We start from the raw sequence: 19,924 nt of genomic DNA, 5'->3' as shown, positions 1-19,924 counted from the left end.
AATAACTATATATGAATGATTTGCTTCAACTAAATAATTCATAATATAATTTGAGTTTGTGATTCTGAGCACAAACACAAATTGTCGACTCACGATAATGCTTCTTAAAGTCTAGGGTTCCTTTCAACTATACTATGTTACCAAATAACATTTTTTCTATGAAAGCATAAACTCATTCTTATAATAACCAAATTAGCTTGTTACAACGTAATTAATTCATTTGAGTAAATTTATGTCTTCTCAATTTATTAAAAACTAAACTTCTAATCTTAGTTTTGAATTTCCTTTATAACTAAAACTCAAGCCATGAAAGTTAATATAAGTTGATGTTTGTGAGACCTTTGTAATGTAAGTTGTATTGTAATTTAATTCATTTGAGTAAATTAAAAAACTATCTTCTCCCCCTGATCAGGGTGTGAGCTGGCAGACAGAGCCATTAAGGCTGTCATAATGAAAAGCACAAGAAGGGATGGTTCCACTGCCTCCCACACGTTTGACATGCAGGGCGTGGTGGCGATCGTCATGCTTAAGGCAAGTAAGAGGACGGAAGGTGGCCTTTGCATGAAATTGAGTTTACCGATTGCAAAGGGAGAGAATAATTTGGAGGGTGTAATCCCAGAGGTGACGACGATGAAAGAGGAGCGATGACTTTAGGAAAGAGATGAGATGTGACGTCTTCAAACATAGATAATCGAGTATGTTAACTGGCTCAGCGTACATTCTGTTATGCTTCCATACATTTGGTCTAGTACCTCGGGCTTTCATGGGGGCATGGGGTTTGTGTGGGCAAGTAACTAGGGCGGGGGAATTAGCTTGGAGGAGGTGGTCTGTGGAAAAAATCCCAATTCCAGGGGGCCTGCTTGGTTGTCTCTTAATTTTGGCATTCTGTTATCTCGCATGGGGATTATAGGGATAGGATGTGAGGGAGTGTGCCTGAGTGAATTGTTGTTTATTGTATGCCTGGAAAACCTGGGAGTTGAAGGTAAGGAAGTGGAAATTATCGTTGCAGTCGGACCACTTCAATTCCTAAAATGCTCGAACGCCAAGCCCCTAAGGAGCGTTAAGCGAGGGAAGATTTTCGAGAGTCAGGGTCTTCTTTAATGGGGGATTGGCACGCAGAGAATGTTGTTTGGGCTAGCTTAAGCTAGTCGCTGGGAAGCCGGGTGGTGAGTAAGCTAGGGGCATAATGCCTTGTGGGTGTTGGGGTTCAGATGTTAAGTCGTGGGGAGGATCTGAGTCATACTAAGCAGAGGCTAAGTCAAGGGGAATGGGGGCAGAGGCGATCAACGAGGGGCGACGGAGATGAGGGGCGTGATTCCTTCAGGCTTGACCTCTGGGTTACAAGTTTGGAGGGTGGCCATGCACCTCGCCTCCAAGACCACAGTCCCAGCGTGAACAAGGTAGGGGTCATACAGGGGCATCTTGGGAGTCTCGGGTGGAGGTCCTTTACGCTCGGGGGTTATGCGCATAAATCGTGGGTGATAGATTTGTTGCATTGTTAAAACCTTGGGATGAAGGCAATTCAGAAATTAACATTTTAGAAATTATGGTTTCTTGCTCCCACAACAGGTCAGTTAGGAGGTAACTTTCCTTATCTAAGAAAAGCACAGAGGTTTGTTTCAGACCAATGTTTGAAGGTGCCTGGAAGGTACAGGGGTATTGTGGCTATGGTTCGAGCAACGATTACCAAGGGCTGTAGGAGGAGACTACGAGGGAGAGAGGCTGAGGTTGAGCCGAGCACCGCGGGCAAACGTTGGGGCAGGAAGCTCATGGCCAACCTAATCCGGGAAGTGGCGGTTGCGTATGCAGGGAGCACCATAGGGGAAATCAAACAACTCATAGCCGAATGGGAGGAAAATATAAACTGTCAAGCGAGTGTGGAGCCAACAGACATAGAGAATTGGAAGATCCTGATTCCGAACTCGGGACACACCAAAGGTCAAGAGGCACAATACAAATAGTCCATTTATCTGTATTAGCTCATGAAATGCCTTCTTGACAAGGCCATGGAGAAAATATGGATGATTGTTGTCTAGGACTTTCCAAATTATAAATAGGACTTTCAAACACTGCAATTTCAATTGTACAAGTAGGATGGCCACCTGGATCATATAGAGAAACATTTCCCATGCTTGTTCGTGCCGACTGAGATTCCAGGCTCTAGAGCGAAAGATCCGACCCCAGTGGCTTCGGCTTCTGCTGAACAGGAGGAATAGAACGTTGACTCTGAGTCCTTTTTTTAATTTGTTTTCATGCGGATAGCTTTTAATTTACAGTTTACAGTCATATATATGTATAGACAACTAGAATATGGTTGTGGACATGACTATCAAGTTTATATAGCTTGGATAGATAGAATAAGTATTTTTTGCTACTAGACAACTTAAACTGCGGTTAGGTGGTCAACAGACATGGTTTCCCGCTGGGCAAGTTGAGACCACTTTACTAGGATATATGTGTGTAACTTGCTTAGTTATTTTATAATGAACAAGAAAGGTCTACCAAGCTTAACAAAAAAAAAAACTATATTCTCAATTTATTAAACACCAAATTTCTAAGCTTAGTTTTGAATTTCCTTTATAGCCAAAACTCAAGCCATGAAAATTAATATAAGTTGACGTTTGTGAGACCTTTGCAATGTAACTAGAGTACTTGTATTTCAACAAGGTTCCAATAACTCCACTAGGTATTTCTATGGTCTTCTTACCTATTTTATATTTGATTAATACTCGATTTTTGAAGTGAAATAAATATCTATATGCCTTCCTCTTAACCTTTGTATGGTTGCAATAAAAACCTAATGCTATAAGGAAATAAATTCCAAGCATTTGAACTTCCACTTCAAGTTTAAATGAATGTCTAATAACTCATAGATTGTTCAATGCAATTTAAATGCTAGTCTTTATTGCACTTAGAAAAATATTTGAGATGTTGGCCTTGATATTTGGATTTATATTCTTAAAAGCTTATCTTTATGGTATGTTAATATTGTATCTAAAATAACAAGGATTGGGAAAGTAAGGTGCATACGCTACCATCTATTTGTTTCCTACAGAAGAGTTGTCGACTCTCTTATAGTTTTGCAATCTGTAAGATTTTAAGATGATGGTGATCGTTTACAATGATAAATTAAAAGTTATAATTGATAAATAATAATCTAAATTAAAATAAATTATGAGGGTTTACACAATTTTATGTATAATATTGATGAATATAATTAATAATTAAATTAAAATATTTATATATAAATTAATTTTTAATAAATATTAATGAAAATAACTCATAAATATTAAGTAACCAGTGATTATATAAATAAAAGAGATCAATTATTAATATATTTATTAATAAGATATCTACTTCTTTATAACTATCTATTAATAAAAAAAATCAATTTAGAAGCTTTCATGGTTCGTAGTGGAGTATATATATAAAGTATCTCTCAATCTATATAAAATATTTATATGAAATAAAGTATTAATATATATTGTATTAATAAAATATTTACTTATCTATTAATTAAAAAATCAATTTATAATTTTTTATGGTTCTTTATTACTATTTATTAATAGAGAAAATCAAGTTATGAGTTTTTATGGTTCGAGTCTATATATAAAATATTTCTTTCAATTTATATGAAATATTTATATAACAATAAAAAATCAATTTATAATTTTTTATGGTTCTTTATTACTATTTATTAATAGAGAAAATCAAGTTATAAGTTTTTATGGTTCGAGTCTATATATAAAATATTTCTTTCAATTTATATGAAATATTTATATAACAATATAGATATTTATGTGATAAAAATACTTGTTTAAATAAAAATATTTATTATATAAGTATTCATTAAATTGTTATATAATGCTGAGAAATATTTTATTACAATTTAATTAATTAATTTTAATTTTATTATAGCAAAAAAAATTAAATTAAACATAAATTTGATATAATTAAAAAAAAACATTTCACGCATTAAAAACTAATTGTTCATATTTGGTGTGAACGCCAGGCGAGCTAGTTCCCTAAACGTATGTCGTGAACGCCAGGCAAGCTAGTTCCCTAAACGTACCTCTATGACAAAATAATAATAATAGCAGCGACCACATAGATAATAATAGTAACCTCCACATCGTTATATTTGGCTTGCAGCGCCTTCTAACATAATCTTCTGGAATATAAACATGCATAGCCAGATCCATGGAAAACTTGCAAGACGCAGCCTGCGGGAGGTTATCACAAAAAAGTGAAAAGGGCCCAGCTGCAATAAAAGCTTAATTAATTAAAAGCACCAGATATTGGAATAAATAAAATAGCGCTCTTCGAAAACGGGTTTTTAACATTAATTTCGCCAGACTGGATTACGTACTGTATTCAACATTAATTTCGCCAGACTGGATTACGTACTGTATGACTGCAAACATTATTTATTGATGGCGTACTGTATTGGCCATCATGCCCATGGGGATCATCTGGCATCAGCATGAGCCATGGATCATGCGTCAACCCATTTTCGCAACCGTTAACCGGAAAGTGTGTTTGCCGGAGAAATTATGTACACGGGTTTACGGTGAATCCTCCGCTCTCACGGTCACTGTCAAGGCATTCAATACCCTACCCTATAGCATGGGAAATATGGCTCGCCAATTGTCATGAGTTCCCATTATCGATATCCACACTCCAGTTTCTATCCATCGTTCGGAGCTTGCAATTTTCAAATTTGTTTCTTCATACGTGTACTGAAGTTCCAGCCCAGCCTTTCATACTAATAACAATGGCCAAAAAATGCTGCTGTTGCTCAAGTTTCTTCTCCTGCCTTGCATGCTTTTCAGGAAATACACTACCCCCTGTTGATTCGACTGAAAGGGCGCCCGTTCTTGAGGATACTAGTGCCAATAATGTTCTGAATACTAATCCAGAAGCCCAATCTTCTTCTGCCAATGCTACTACTAATGTTTCTCCGGCAGCTGCTCCAGAAGAAACCGATCTAAGGCGGGATGACCCCAGCACCAGCTCGGCATCAGTTCCTCCTTTTCAGACCTCTTCGCAGGTTGCCTCCATTTCTGTCGTTCCAACTGCTATTGAAGAATCCGATGGACGGCGGCATGACCCTAGCACCAGCTCGGCATCAGCTCCTCCTTTGCAGGCCTCCCCCTCTGTCGTTCCAACGGAGGACGTTCCAGCTAGGGGTAGCCCGTCCTCCAGCTCTGCAACGGTTTCCGATACCATTGACAACATACAGAAAGCTGCTCATGGAGTTGATGGCGACAATGGGAACGTCAATCTGGAAGCACTCATTCAGCATATATCGGAACTTTTAGCATTAATCAAGGTAGGGTGAATCGCTATTTTTGATATCTTACATTCTATCGAATAGCATTAGGATCACATTATTAGGATCAGAGTTGTTTTTAGTGTGGTTTTTTTAGTTGTTTTTAGTGTGTTTTTTTGTTATTTGATGTGAATTTTGTTTTTTTTATTATATATAGATTTAATTTTTTGAAACATTTGGTAGAGATTACTCATCAAATTATTTGTGATTTCAATAAATTTTTATCAGATCTTAAAGCAAATAGATAGGAAAAACCCATATACAAAATTTCTCAAAAATTCACTAAAAACAACTTTACACACCTATTTTAACACCATGCCCATTTTAACACCATATTTATTCTGTTCATAGAAAAATGGGTTGGATAAAAAACAGTCTACTCATCAGCACTGGCACTGGCCGAAAAGTTCTGGCTTGCTGAAGTTAAAGGAGGTCCTGTCAGATGGAACAGTGGCAGCGTCCTCTTTGGTGCGTATTAAATGTTAGTGGGATTTTGATGATCATCTAGAGTTGTAACAACCGAGTATAAATAAGATTAGATCTAAATGTCGTTGAAATTCTCTCTTTTCTTATGTTCAGAACGATATTATCCCAATAACGAAGAGCCTCCTCAAAGGAATAGGGCAGGCACACTGGGCTACTGCAGGGCTTCTTGTAGTCTCGAATATTTTGGAAAGATTCGAAGCCGTTTCTGCCAATCGAGACGAGTGCCTCAGTCTTTTGGACGAAATGTACATTTTGGCCAAATATGTGAAGCAGCTTAAAGAACGGCCTCGACTGAACGAAAGAATGGAAGATTTAATTCAAGAAGCACTGGAGATGATAGTCAAAGCTTCTATCATGTGCTGCGTTCAAATTAATTCGTCAAAATTTTCCAGGCGAGTACTGAACGCTCTCATGCCCATTTTTATGTTTTGTCTACTTATCAAAGAATCCGGTAAAACTAAATCTAAATTTGTTTGAGGAACTTTACTCACAGGTTTTTCTCAACAACCGTCGACAAGAAAGAGCTGGTTGATTTTCAAGCAGAGTTAGAAAAACTGTACAAGCATATGAAGACCCGATTCGATATCTGTCTTTACGATGCCATTGATTGTAGGGCAGTGCGTCCACCGACACCACTGGAGCGAGAATATCCTACATATGCAGGTAAATTATGACACATTGTGAGTGTTGATTGGTTATGTACAAATATAAATATTATTTTTAAGGTTTTAGGAGAGTTTTTGATATGTTTTTATATGGTTAAACAGTGGGAATTGAAGAACCCATAAAAGAAGTTGTTAATCTTCTGGAATGGGAAAGTGAGAAAAATGCACTTGCAGTTATCCTGTATGGTTTTGGTGGAGTGGGAAAGTCTACTCTGGCGGATGCTGTGTTTGCTAGACTTGATATTGTAGGCTGTAAATATTCGATGGTCAGATTGTTTGATGATATAACATCAACTCCAAATATTGTAGAGTTGCAAAAATGTATATTGAGAGATTTGATGGTGGGCATAGCTGAAGAAAAGACGGCAAAGCTAGATGTTAGAACGTTTGAAAGTGGACAGCATCAAATTGGGAGCGTGTTACAGAAAGAAGTAGCCTTTCTCTACGTAGACAATGTTTTGGACGGTGATAAGCTGCAGCAGCTTTTCCCTAGGGACATGCATTTGGCCAAAAAAGTGAGGGTGCTCATCACTGCGCGGGAAATGGGTGTGCGTACTGTGTGTACAGGGTGCAAAATGGAAACCAAAGATTATTCTATGAATGGCCTTCCCACATCTGAAGCGAGGAATCTTTTAGAGAGGGAAATGAAGGAGGCACAAATAGAGTCTAGCCAAATGGAGGAGATACTAAAGATATGCGGTGGAATACCAAAACTTTTGACAGTGGTTGCAAGCTTTATAATCTCCGAAGAGGACAAACAGAAAGCCTTTCGGATAGTGATGGAAGACAAAGAACATTTGAAGGGTCAAGCACTGGGGGACATAGAGCGCTATGTCTTCGCCTATGATCATCTTCCTGAAAGGTGCAAAGGTCCATTTCTTGACATCTGCGTATTTTTCAAGGGAATGAATTGGGACTCTGTGGCAGATGTTCTGGGAGAGTCTGAATTGGATATGCTAGAAAAGAGAGCACTGGTTTCTAAAGACAGACACATGCACCTAAATGTCCACGATGTGATTTTGATGATTGGTACTAAAAGGGCAGAGGAGACTAGATTTAATTTCACCAATACAAATGGGAGTCAATTTCAAGAGTTTTTAGAAAAGGTAGTAGACGTTGGAAAATAAATGCAGTCAATTATTTCATACAATCTCTATCTCGATTATTATGACTAACTTAATTATAATTGCAGGACATCTCAGGAATCGAAGGCCTCTGGTTTGATGATTATGGATATCCATTGGAAATGCCGGTAACAAAATTAGATTCAATGTCTAATTCGTTGAGAATGCTTCGGTTTGGAGTTTTAAATGTGAAGGGTAAATGTGAGAAGAGATTTGAGAAGCTGATGTTTTTCCAAGGAAAAGTTGCCGGTCTCCCATTTAGTATATCTCAGGTAAAAGAATTGAGATATTTGAATGACAAATCTTTGATAAAGCAACTCTGCTTCATATATTTATATACGCGTGCTCATTTGCTCCAATGATTTGATAATGGTGTATAAGTTGCATTCATTTAATTATGTGCAGATGACTTCCAACCTGAAACACATGGAATTAGATGGAGCGGGATCTTCCCATGATTTTGAAATCTCTTCGAGTGATCTTCAGCGGCTCCGGAATCTACGGGTACTCCGATTAACCAATTTTGCAGCATGGAGAAAATTGCCTGGAGAGTTGGGAGAGAGAATACATGAGTTACGAGAATTAACTCTTTCCCGGTGCACATCTATAGAGGAAATACCAAGATCCATATCAAAGCTTCAATATTTAAGAGTATTGAAGATAGTTCGCTGTCATCGATTGAGGAGTTTGCCAGAGGATATTGGATCATTGAGTTCTTTACAGGAACTCGATCTCTCATATTGCAAGCATATAGAAGAACTACCGGAATCAACTTCAAAACTTCGATCTTTAAAAGAATTGAGATTACTGGAATGTGAGAATCTAAAGCTTTTGCCAACAGATTTTGAATCATTGGATTCTTTACAACTATTAACAATATATGGTTGTAAAAGTCTCCAAATTGATCCAGAGATTCTTAAAAAATTGGAAAAAGTTATAGATACAGAAGTTCAGTTAGATCTTTCATGGTTGGATTAATGATATTTAAATCGTTCAAACTGTCTTTCGTCAATTTTTCAAATCCCACAATCTTTCAAATCCCAACTGAGATCCATCATCAAAACTTTCTTAAATTTATACCCTCATCTACCGCAGAAGTACCTTATGGAAAGTTAAATAATGTTTCTGTATATATCGTTTTAACTTAAATAATTGAACATAAGATTTCGAAAATTCTGACTGTTTTAATTATAGTGGATTAAGAGTCGCAATTTGCGGAAGATCTAAAGGATTTTAGAGATTTTATTCTGACTGTTATAATTATAGTGGATTAAGATGTTGCAATTTGCGGAAGATCCAAAGGATTTTAGAGATTTTAGCGGTAATAGATTTTTGAGCTGCCGGTGCCTTTTCCAATCGTTTTTTGAATCTTATGTGATATCTTGTATTTATTAACGGTGGCTCAATGAAAAAAATTCCTATACATATTCTGAATTTTGTTGTTCTAATATTTTGTTTAATTTATACTTGTATTGTGATATACTTGTATTTGTTAACGGCGGGTCAATCAAAAAAACCCTCTATACATACTCTGAATTTTGTTGTTTTAATAGTTTTTTTTCAATTTATATAAAAGTTGTGTCTAAATCTTTGGATAATTTATAAGAATGACCAAAAGATTTTTGTTATTGATGAGTGTTTTTTAACCAAATATAAGGTTATTATTAAACTTATTATAACCAGTTATTATTTTAATAATTTATTATTATAACAAGTTATTATTTCACAACAGAATATTATTTTTCCAATTTATTTTTTTCAACTTATTATAACAAGTTATTAATAATTATTTTAACAATTTATTATAACAAGTTATAATTTTTATAACAAGTTATTATTATTAATGAGTGTTTTTTAACTAGTTATTAGTTGTTATTATTAAACTTATTATAACAAGTGTCACATAGTGACAATGTGCCCAAAAAAAGAAAAAAGTCATATTGTCTACCATGTGGCTCTTGTTTATGTATATATATTTAGTATTGTAGGATCTCCTCAAGGAGGTCTTAAGTTTGTATAAAGAATTAATTAATGAAAGATAAATAAATAAACCATTTTTACTATTCTTTTCTTTTATTTTCAAATGAACAACAATGCAATTCTACAATGGCAATTTACAAGAATATTGACAATCACAATTAAAAAGAAAATATTTTTTTAGGGTGGCTCAATTTGTTGCTCCTATTGGGACTACCCGACTAAATATGCCAGCTTACCAACTAGGAAAGTTTATTTGATTTCCAATTCCTAGGATCCTCCATAGGTTTCCTGTACCTTAGAGTCCAAGTCCAATTGCAGTCATAGTGTGTCTGAATTTTTAACCTAACACCCTCCCAAGTATAAAGTCCATCGTCCAAGTCCAAGTTCTTTTTGTCCCAGTTTCCTCCCTTCTCTAGGCTCTCGCTCTCCCACTTCTTCATCCATCACCAAAACCAAAAATAATTCCCCCAACCTCCCAACTTCCCCAACACTTATGTCTCTAAAAAAAAATGCCACCAACTCTCTTCCCAATGCTTCTCCTAGAGCACCTCCCACTTTCTCCTAAGCGTAGTCTAAAAAACCCACAAAATAGCTTAGAAATCCCGACAAGACAATGAAAAATCCCAGTAGAAATTTTTGAAAATCTTGGTTACAACTATCAAACTTCAGTATTTTGGGTGTCCTAGTGTAATGCCCTACGTAATCTTATCATGCTAATTGTTATTAGTGTTTAATTAACCTGAAAATATTGACTTATAATTATCAAGAAATATTGGTATATACCTATATTTGTGAAACATTAATTTTATTTTACTAATATAAATTTTATTATTGTTATTATTCAATTCCCAACTTGTCTTCCCAAATTTAATTTTGAATAGGATATGGTCTCCTCCAATTTATTTCAAATTAAATATTCATATCGCAATGTGTTTTTTCAAATCTAGTTTTGAGAAGATATGGTCTTCTCCAATTTATTCCAAATTAAATATCTATATTCCAAGGTGTCTTTCCAAATCTAGTTTTGAGAAGATATGGTATTATCCAATTTATTTCAAATTAAATATCCATATCCCAAGGTATCTTTTCAAATCTAGTTTTGAGAGGATATGGTCTTCTCCAATTAATTTCCAAATTAAATATCCACATTTTATTCCCAAAATGTCTTATCAAATCTACTTTGAATAAGATATTGTAAGAAAATTCAAGGATATTAAATAAAAGGATGAGGGGGTAGTCATGACATTAATGATAGGTGGTTGAGGTGGATGGGAGGAAGAGACATAAAAGGGGAAGGATGATGAGCGGAGAGGAATAAATCCTTGGTTTTGGAAGATTTTGTTTTGGGAGGAATGTGGAGAAAGAGAAGGGAGAGTGTTGGTTTAATTTGTACACACTGCAACTGGTTGAACTTGGTCTCGGAGGGCTAGGGAACCTGTAGAGGTTTCCCAGGCTAGGAAATCATTCCTAGTTGGCTGAGAGGTAAATTCAATCAGGTAGTCCAGAGGAGTATCCCAACAGAGTCAGGAGCATCTTAACCAAGCTGTTGGAACATGTATTCTTCCATTTATTGATTACTTATGTAAATGGTTGTAAGGAAATTTTTACTTGTTTAATATGTTGTAAATAAATTTTAATTGTATATTGTCATCAAATAAATGTTGAGTTATAAATAAGTTATTTCCCTTCTTATTATGTTTAAATTAAATAAATTTAGTTTTTAGTTAGAGGACCCAAGGATGGATCCTCACATATGGTATCAGAGCCTACGTTCAAAATTTAGACCTTGAAACCTACCTACTAGCAAAAAAATAACAACAAACAACATTGCAAACAAATTTAATTATATTAGAAACCAAAATAAATTGAATTATTAAATTATTAAATGACATTGACCATAAATTTAAATGATGGAAAAATAATATTTTTATATTTTTTATTTTATTATTTTCCATATTTTCATCAAAATCAATATATATCTATCTATATATATATATATATATATATATATGTGGGGCAAAATGTCACGTTTACTTTTTCCCTACAATTTGTAAAGTTACAGAATTTTACCATTGCCATATGTAACCACGATGTAAAAAAAAAAGGTATAGATTTAACTATCAACATTTTGAAAAATTAAAATCTATTGAAAATAAAAATTATCACAAAACAATGGTGTTAAACCAGAGAGCAAGTATATAAAATTTTAAATTTGAACTAAGTTTTTAGCGTGGAGCTTGTCTCCTTTCAATGATGAAGAATGAGAGAATATGGAGCATGTTTCCTTTGAATGATGAAGAATGAGAGAATATGGAATAAGTAAGGGAATTTTAAAGTTAAATCAAAGGTTACATGTCTCAAAGATCCCAGAAATTAGAAACTTCCTCCCTGCACATCCTATACACTTTGGTTGGTTACAAAAGTACAGTGCAAAAATTTTGCCTCTATCTTAGCCCTCATATCCCAACTTTTGCATCTATCATCAACATATAGAAGAAACACCCATGACTAAGATCAAGTCGAAGGTTCCATGACCATCGTACACCTATCCTCACCATCTTTGAAGTACTGTCACTAGCTTGGGCTGGATTTTGAATATTGTTCATCATTGCTCAGAAACAGGGGAAACTCCCAAAGTTCCACTGCAAATATTTAGTTGCAAATGTGTAGGATATCGCTGCTACTTATAATGAAAAAACTTCGAAGAAATCAAGTTTAATATTTTTTTTACTCGAAAAAAATCAAGTTTAATGTAACCCAACTTGTCGTATATGATTTCCTAACAAAAAAAATTAAATTTAGTTACAATGATAAAAAAAAGGGTCATAAATATTTATAGGGAGGAAGATCGCAATGTTTTGTGATGGAACTTGGTTACAAGGCAACTAAAAAAAGGGTTATAAATATTTACAGGGAGGAAGATAGCAATGGTCTGTGATGGAACCTGGTTACAAGGAAACTAAAAATAAGGGTTATAAATATTTATAGTCATAAATATTTACAGTGAGGAAGCTCACAATGTTTAGTGATGGAACTTAATTAAAAGGTAGCGAAATAGGGTTATAGAAAGGATATTGGCACACCTAATATCAAACCTTGAATTTCAGTTGGATCATAACCATGAATTTTCGTGAGATTATAATCATGAATTTTGTTCAAACTTAGTTTGAAAAGAAAGAACAACAGCAAAAATATCTTCCTGGTCTTTAATCACTTTGCCATTGCTTGCACAGTATGTGAATGCGTTGGTAGTAACCACTTTGTCATTGCTTGCACAATATGTGAATGTGTTGGTACTGAGAGGAATTCTTAACGTGGTATTTGATGGTGAGCATCTTGGTGTGTGTGAAATATTGCACCCTGTACAAGCTTTTGAGCCACACACATCCTCTGCAACACCATCTTGGAAGAAGACAATAGAAAATCTATTTACATCAATAATAACTTTATGGGATCACAAAAATAACTATTTTACTGTATCTTAGCTCTGCGGCGAAAAAAGTAATTCTTAGAATCACATGTAATAACTTATTCCATAACTCTTTTATGCTGGTGAAAACAAACACACTTTATTATACTGCTATCAACACACTTTGTTAAATTCTACTCTTTTACGATGGTGAAAAAAAAACACACACTTTGTTATATTTCTATCAACACACTTTGTTATACTGCTACCAATATCTTTGCATATTGTGTCAGTTGGCTGCATATGAAATTTAGTGTCTCTCCAGAAATTATTAAAAAAAAATATTAAGAAACCATATAATTTATAAATTATACAATTAATAATTATAATACATATAATTTTAATTTAAATATTTTTACATGGTAAATATATATATATATATATATATATATATATATATATAAGAAAATTAAAAATTACTTTATTTAAAAAAAAATAACTTTGAACTAAAATAATAAAGTGAATTAGACTTGGTGAAGTTACCTGGTTTTGAGCATATATGTGTGTGGATAGAATAAAATATTAAAGTCAAAGCATATTCATTTAGATTTGAATTACTCATAATATTTTAACTTTAGTTGAAATTGCTTTTAGAATCTGTATATTAAAGAGGAAGCCATGATTTAAGGGTTTTAACATAAGAATATAGAGGTTATAAAAATTAAATAAAAGTGATATATTCAATTATGACATAAATTTATGAGAAAATTATTTGTAAAATTAATATTGCAATAGACATAAAATTGTTTTTAGTCATATATCATCTAGAGGAATTTAGTAACTTTCATACTATTTCAATGTGTTATATATTCTTTATATTATCATCAGTTAAGAATGATTGGGATTTGAAAGGGTGGAGTTATAGAAGTATAGTTTGAAATAACCACTTGTTGTTGATCTATGATGTCAATTGATGGAAAAAAATACAACATACATTCATGGTTATTTCCTAAACTTTGCTTCAAAAACCAATTGTCTATATGACCTCTAGGAAATCTTAAGATTCATAAAATGGATATAAATGATTTTAAAACATGGTATAAAGGTTGGGAAGAAGCAACTAATTCCCATAGAAGGAAGACAAGACTAAAAGGGTATTTTTCACATTAGTATTTAATCTAATTATTTGAATATATCAAACCAATTTATTAATTAGCTTTAATAAAAAATTAAATAAATAACTATGGTTACTAAAGAAAGCAATTTTGTGTTAATAAAGCATTAGAGCATGACTTACAAGTACATTGCACTAGTACCCTAGCTAGTATCAAGAAAATTTTGTAAGTGATGTAGAACTCACACATGAGAGGAATTGGTAGATCATTGGGAATCTGCTCAGTATTAATAATGCTTGTTTATGAGAATAGTAAAAGAAAAACTTATGACTATCGTTATATACATGTGTGTGAGTCAACTAAGAGTGGACAAGTCTTAAGTTGAATTAATAAGTCTCACGTATCATACAGATATTTGAACAATTCAAAATGGCGAGGACGTGAAGAAATCAAAGTCAAGGAGGGTCATCACAAGGACCTCCTACAAATAACCCATTACCATCATCGGAGTTGGCTCTCCTCTTGCGTTTTCTAGAAGCAATTAATGAGACTTTAAGAGGGCACCAAACAATTGAAGTGGAAGTAGAGCACCCTCCATCATGGTTGGGCAATCTCGAGGGATCAAGAGACTCTGATAGAGGACCTCCAATCAAGGACATTACTAGGGAGCTCCAAAAGATTAAGCTCCTAGAGTTTGCTGGAGGTTGTGCCAGCGAACGCGCATAACCCTAGTTAGAAGGAACGAGAAGGTGCTTCACTCTAAGAGATTATACTTCCAATTCAAAAGCTAAAATAGCATATTCCAATTCAGAGATAGTGCTCTGAATTGGTGGGGTAACTTAAAGCGTCAACTACATTTCACTCTGGACACAGTTACTTGGAAGTTATTTGAGGAGAGATTTAGGAAAAAGTACCTACCACCATATTATGAAGAAAAACAGGTAGGAGCCTTCCATGCTTTGGTACAGGGAAATCGTATGGTAGAAGAATATGAGATTAGATTCATGGAATTGGTCAAGTATGTCTCCTACATGGATACTGATCAGCACCAAGCAGATCGTTTCATTTATGGATTGAACCCTAAGATTAGGGAAATGGTGCGGATGTGGAAACCATCCTCAGTTGCAGAAGCTGTGGAACATGCTCGTTATGTTGAAGAGAACTTAGACTTAAAGGGTGGAAACAAAACCATTTTTCCACAACAACCAAGGTTTATGGGGAAGGCCCCTCGTACCTTCCCCAGGGGAGGAAGTTTGAGGCCACCACCATATGGAAACAGGGTTGTACCCAGAGCACCGACAGTGGGGATTTCAATGGTTACTAGTGCAGCTTCACCTGCAGCTTCAAGGGCGTGTGCAAATCAAGGTCATACACGAGGAGAAACAAGTAGGGGCAAGGGTCCCAAGGGAAGGAACTCTTTCCAAAGAACTCCACAACATTCTGTTCAAAGTCTACCATGCATCACTTGTTGGGGATGTGGGGGACCTCATTACCAGCATGATTGTCCTGAGTTACAAACTGGTAACAACCGTAGAGAAGGAAAATCACCAATGGGGGAAGCAAGTAGCCACCATAGAATCTATGCAGCAGTCGATAACCAACAAGTGGAACACCAATCTGCCCAACTCTCTGTTTACCCCTGAATGCGTTCGTTCAGCTCGTCGAACGAACCGTGTCGTTTGCCCAACTTGGGCGCCCACCCATGTCACCGTGCACGCCTGCCCGGCACGTTCGCACGTCGATCACACTTCGTTCACAAAAACAACACTTCGTTTCGTTCGCACCTTACCTGGCTCGTTCATCGTTCGTTCAGAAAACGCCTTCACCGTGTTACCCTGCCCGACATTATCGTTCAACCACCCATGCCTTCGTTCAGCGAGCGCACACGCACCTGTGTTGCCTCTCACCTGAACTCCCGTTCACAGACTTGACCTCCCTTTGTTCAGTGGGCCACACGTAGTACCACCTGCACGAACTCTTGTTCACGCCCTCTGGTTCACCTGCTCTTCGTTCGGGGGACGCCCTCACTGGGTCACCCTATACGAACCTTCATTCGGCGGACACCCTCACCGGGTCACCCTGCACGATCCTCCCGAACGGCACCTGAACGACGCCCTTTCACGTCCTGTTCAGTTCGCCCGTCGTGCGGGCACATCTGCCTTGCGTCCTGCACTCATCGCAGTCCTGAACGAATTCCTAGCTCACACCTTAGACTTCGTTGTTCGGTTGATCTTTGAATGTCCTCCCAACCAACTCGTCGTTTCCTATATGTATGCCCGCCCACGTGTTGTTTGGTTGTTCAGCCGACCTGCCACCATGTCACACAACTATCGGTCTGTTCCATGTTTTGTCCGTCGGCCCGCTCGTTCACTCGCCCGAGACCGCCTACCCATGTGTTGGTTCACCCATCGGTTCGCCTGCTTGTCGGGTCCCCTGGGACCACCCACATGGTATAAACATACTAACACTCAAAACACTTCGCTTTTTCTCCTGTTTGCTTTGCGTGTCTCCCATCGTGTCGCAGCTCGTCCACTCGCCTGCGCGCCTGAATGCCCTGCAGCTCGTGGGCCTTATAGAGGAGGGTGAGAGAAGGAGAGAGGGAGGGAGATAGTGACAAAGTTCGAGGGTAGAGAGAGATATGTGGGGGTAAAAAACAAAGGGATGTGGGAGAGAAAGGGAGAGAGAAGAAGGAAGAGAGAGAGGAGAGAGGGAGGGAGAGAGTAGAGCAAGATGGAAGAGAGAGATTGAGCGAGAGAAAAAGAGAGCCAAAGATAAATCTACCCTAAATATGGTATGTATGTATATAAAAACTAGCCTAGATAGTCTTAACCCTAGATCTATTAAGAGCTAGAAGAATCAAATCATTTTTCACCTTAAAAATATTTGTATTTGAAGATATTTGATCCCTATCAAAACTTGATAACTCTGAAATTAAAATAAATCTAAATTAATTTCAATTAATTCAATTTTCCATATAATAATATATTAATATTATTTGATTTGACATAGATGGAATAGTTAAGTTTTATCGACATTATAAAAACAAAATCTCGATTTAGATATAGATTATGGAGCACAAAGTTTTCCGTTATCTTTGAATATGGAATGTGTGATAGTTAATAAATAACAAAGCTTTCACTTTATCTTTGGAATGTTTTCAATTTGACGATAATTTTAATTAATATAGAACATTCACTTTATCTTTCCAAATGGAAAATTCCGAATAAGGTTGGGCCGTATTTTTCACTTTATGTTTCAATGTTGGGCCGTGATCATCACGTGGATCCGAAGCTTTCACTTTAGCTTTGCATCAATGCGGCCTTGCATGATGTTTATAAACGACTCCTTCAATAGGGTAATTGTCATGAGTTCCCACTATCGATACCCACACTCCAGTTTCTATCGTCTCTCACTTTAGCTCTGCATCAATGCAGCCTTGCATGATGTTTATAAAAGACTCCTTCAATGGGGTAATTGTCATGAGTTCCCATTATCGATATGCACACTCCAGTTTCTATCCATCGTTCGAAGCTTGCAATTTTCAAATTTGTTTCTTCATACGTGTACTGAATTTCCAACCCAGCCTTTCATACTCATAACAATGGCAAAAAAATGCTGATGTTGCTCAAGTTTCTTCTGATGCCTTGCAAGCCTTTCAGGAAATACACGCCCACCTATTGATTCAACTGAAAGTGCCCCCGTTCTCGAGGATACGAGTGCCAATAATGTTCTAAATACTAATCCAGAAGCCCAATCTTCTTCTTCTGCCAATGCTACTACTAATGTTTCTCCGGCAACTACTCCGGAAGAAACCGATCGAAGGGGGGATGACCCCAGTACCAGCTTGACATCAGTTCCTCCTATTCAGACCTCTATGCAGGTTGCCTCCACTTCTGTCGTTCCAACTGCGATTGATGAAGCCGATGGACGGCGGCATGACCCTAGCACCTGTTGGAAATTTCTGGTAATTTCAAACAATTACTGAACAGAGAATGATACTATGTTTTGCACAGGATCTTAACACAGGGAAGCAAAAAAAAATTCTCCAGAGAATAGAGTTTCAGAAACACACATAAAACTTTCTATTCATTAATAAGCTGCCTGTTACATATTTCTTCCTCTTTCTCAGAGGGATTCACCAAGAACTTCCACAAAAAAAATACTCTGTTTCTTCTTGCACAAAATTACACTGTTGTGTGTGTAAGATTTTTACATTTACTGCTACGTAAAATTTCTTTACATATGCCCTGCTGTTACATACATTTCAACAAAAAAAAAAAAAAAATCATACAGTCATTCGCACTCTATGCGTTCTTCCCCTTTTCCTTATCGCGTTGTTGCGCCTCCACTTTCATTACATTACATTGGACAACCAAAAAAAACTTACCTCACACTGCTGTGTGTATTTCCTCTCACGCACTGCCTCACTTACATTACGCAAAAATCTACGACCATAATAAATTCATTTATTACTTCGGCATGGTGAAAATTAAATTTCTCGTCCTTTTGCTGACAAACTTGGCGGTCAACCAAAACATTCACTTCACGCAAGTTCAGATGGTGCAGGTCCGTTGATTTAATTGGATGGTTGACGGCAATCCCCCGGAGGTCCCTATCTGCCGAACTTTACCGGTTGGGGAAATGGTGGTTTTGAAACCGTACTGTGGACACGCGTCGGCATATCGCACTGATCGGAGCCCCTTCGGAAAATACCATTGATGCGTGAAGGCGATGCGGGGAAATCAGCCTGGTTTCCGGAATTAAATGACGCAGCAGTTGGAAATTAATATTTCAACACTCCCCTTTAATTTCAACTGCTGGGTTATCAGTCATACCCAGACATTTCCTCAAAAATTCAAAACTTTTCTGCCCCAATGGCTTGGTCAAAATGTCTGCTACCTGCTCTTGAGTCCTGCAGTGTTGTAAAACAATTTCTCCATTGCTTACCAATTCCCTGATGTAATGAAACTTTGTGTCTATGTGTTTCGTTCTCTTATGAAACACTGAATTATTGGATAATGCAATAGTTGAGCTATTGTCACAAAAAATCACAGTTGCTTGTGCTTGCTCTTGGCATAAACTTCTTAACATCCTTCTCATCCAAACTGCTTGACATGCTGCTGCTGTAGCTGCCACATATTCAGCCTTTGCTGTAGACAACGCTACAATAGGCTGTCTCTTAGAATCCTATGAAATAGCTCCTGAACCCATGTGAAAAACATAACCGAATGTGCTTTTCCGATCATCTACACTTCCAGCCCAATCACTATCAGTGTATCCAATTAAATCTGAACATTCTGAGACAGTATATAAAATGCCAAACCTTTTAGTACCTTTAACATACCTCAGAATTCTTTTTGTTGCCTGCTAATGTGCTTCTTTTGGCCTCTCCATGAATCTGGAAATTAAACTAACAACATGCATTATATCTGGCCTATTTGAATTCAAATAAATGAGGCTGCCAACTATGCTCTTATACAAACTAGGATCAAATCCTTGCTGCTGTCCTCTTTGCTGAGTTTTAATCCCATTACCGTGGGAGTGATTGCTGCCTTGTTGTCCTGCATATTAAATCTTTCCAACACTTCATTTTCATATTTATCTTGTGAGATAAAAATCCCATTTCCATTTTGTTCTACTTCTATTCCTAAGAAGTATCTTAGCAAACCCATGTCAATCATCTCAAATTCCTCTTTCATGACTGCTTTGAAATTCTCAATAAGATAATCATAATTACCCGTGAAAATAACATCATCAACATATAACACAACAATTAGAATTTTACCATCCTTTTCTTTGATGTAGAGGGTGGG

General features: G+C 36.3%; 2 protein-coding genes across 2 annotated transcripts; both read left to right on the top strand.

The window, feature by feature from the left end:
* Positions 1-4,651: 4,651 nt before the first annotated feature.
* LOC149198464 (uncharacterized) lies at positions 4,652-6,295 on the top strand. Its single transcript, XM_089399283.1, has 3 exons — positions 4,652-5,332; positions 5,684-5,800; positions 5,912-6,295. The coding sequence occupies exons 1-3, from the start codon at positions 4,775-4,777 to the stop codon at positions 6,293-6,295; spliced, it is 1,059 nt and encodes a 352-aa protein (XP_089255409.1). The 5' UTR covers positions 4,652-4,774.
* A 56-nt stretch (positions 6,296-6,351) lies between these two features.
* Positions 6,352-8,585, top strand: LOC149198463 (TMV resistance protein N-like). The gene is made up of 4 exons (XM_089400302.1): positions 6,352-6,481; positions 6,586-7,589; positions 7,676-7,879; positions 8,013-8,585. The coding sequence occupies exons 1-4, from the start codon at positions 6,385-6,387 to the stop codon at positions 8,583-8,585; spliced, it is 1,878 nt and encodes a 625-aa protein (XP_089256428.1). The 5' UTR covers positions 6,352-6,384.
* Positions 8,586-19,924: the final 11,339 nt, after the last annotated feature.

This window comes from Pinus tabuliformis, chromosome 2_1 (assembly GCF_031772625.1).
Source record: "Pinus tabuliformis cultivar Carrire ecotype Pingquan chromosome 2_1, CPIR1, whole genome shotgun sequence".
Classification (NCBI taxonomy): Eukaryota; Viridiplantae; Streptophyta; class Pinopsida; order Pinales; family Pinaceae; genus Pinus; species Pinus tabuliformis.
This window is presented reverse-complemented; position numbering and strand designations above follow the sequence as displayed.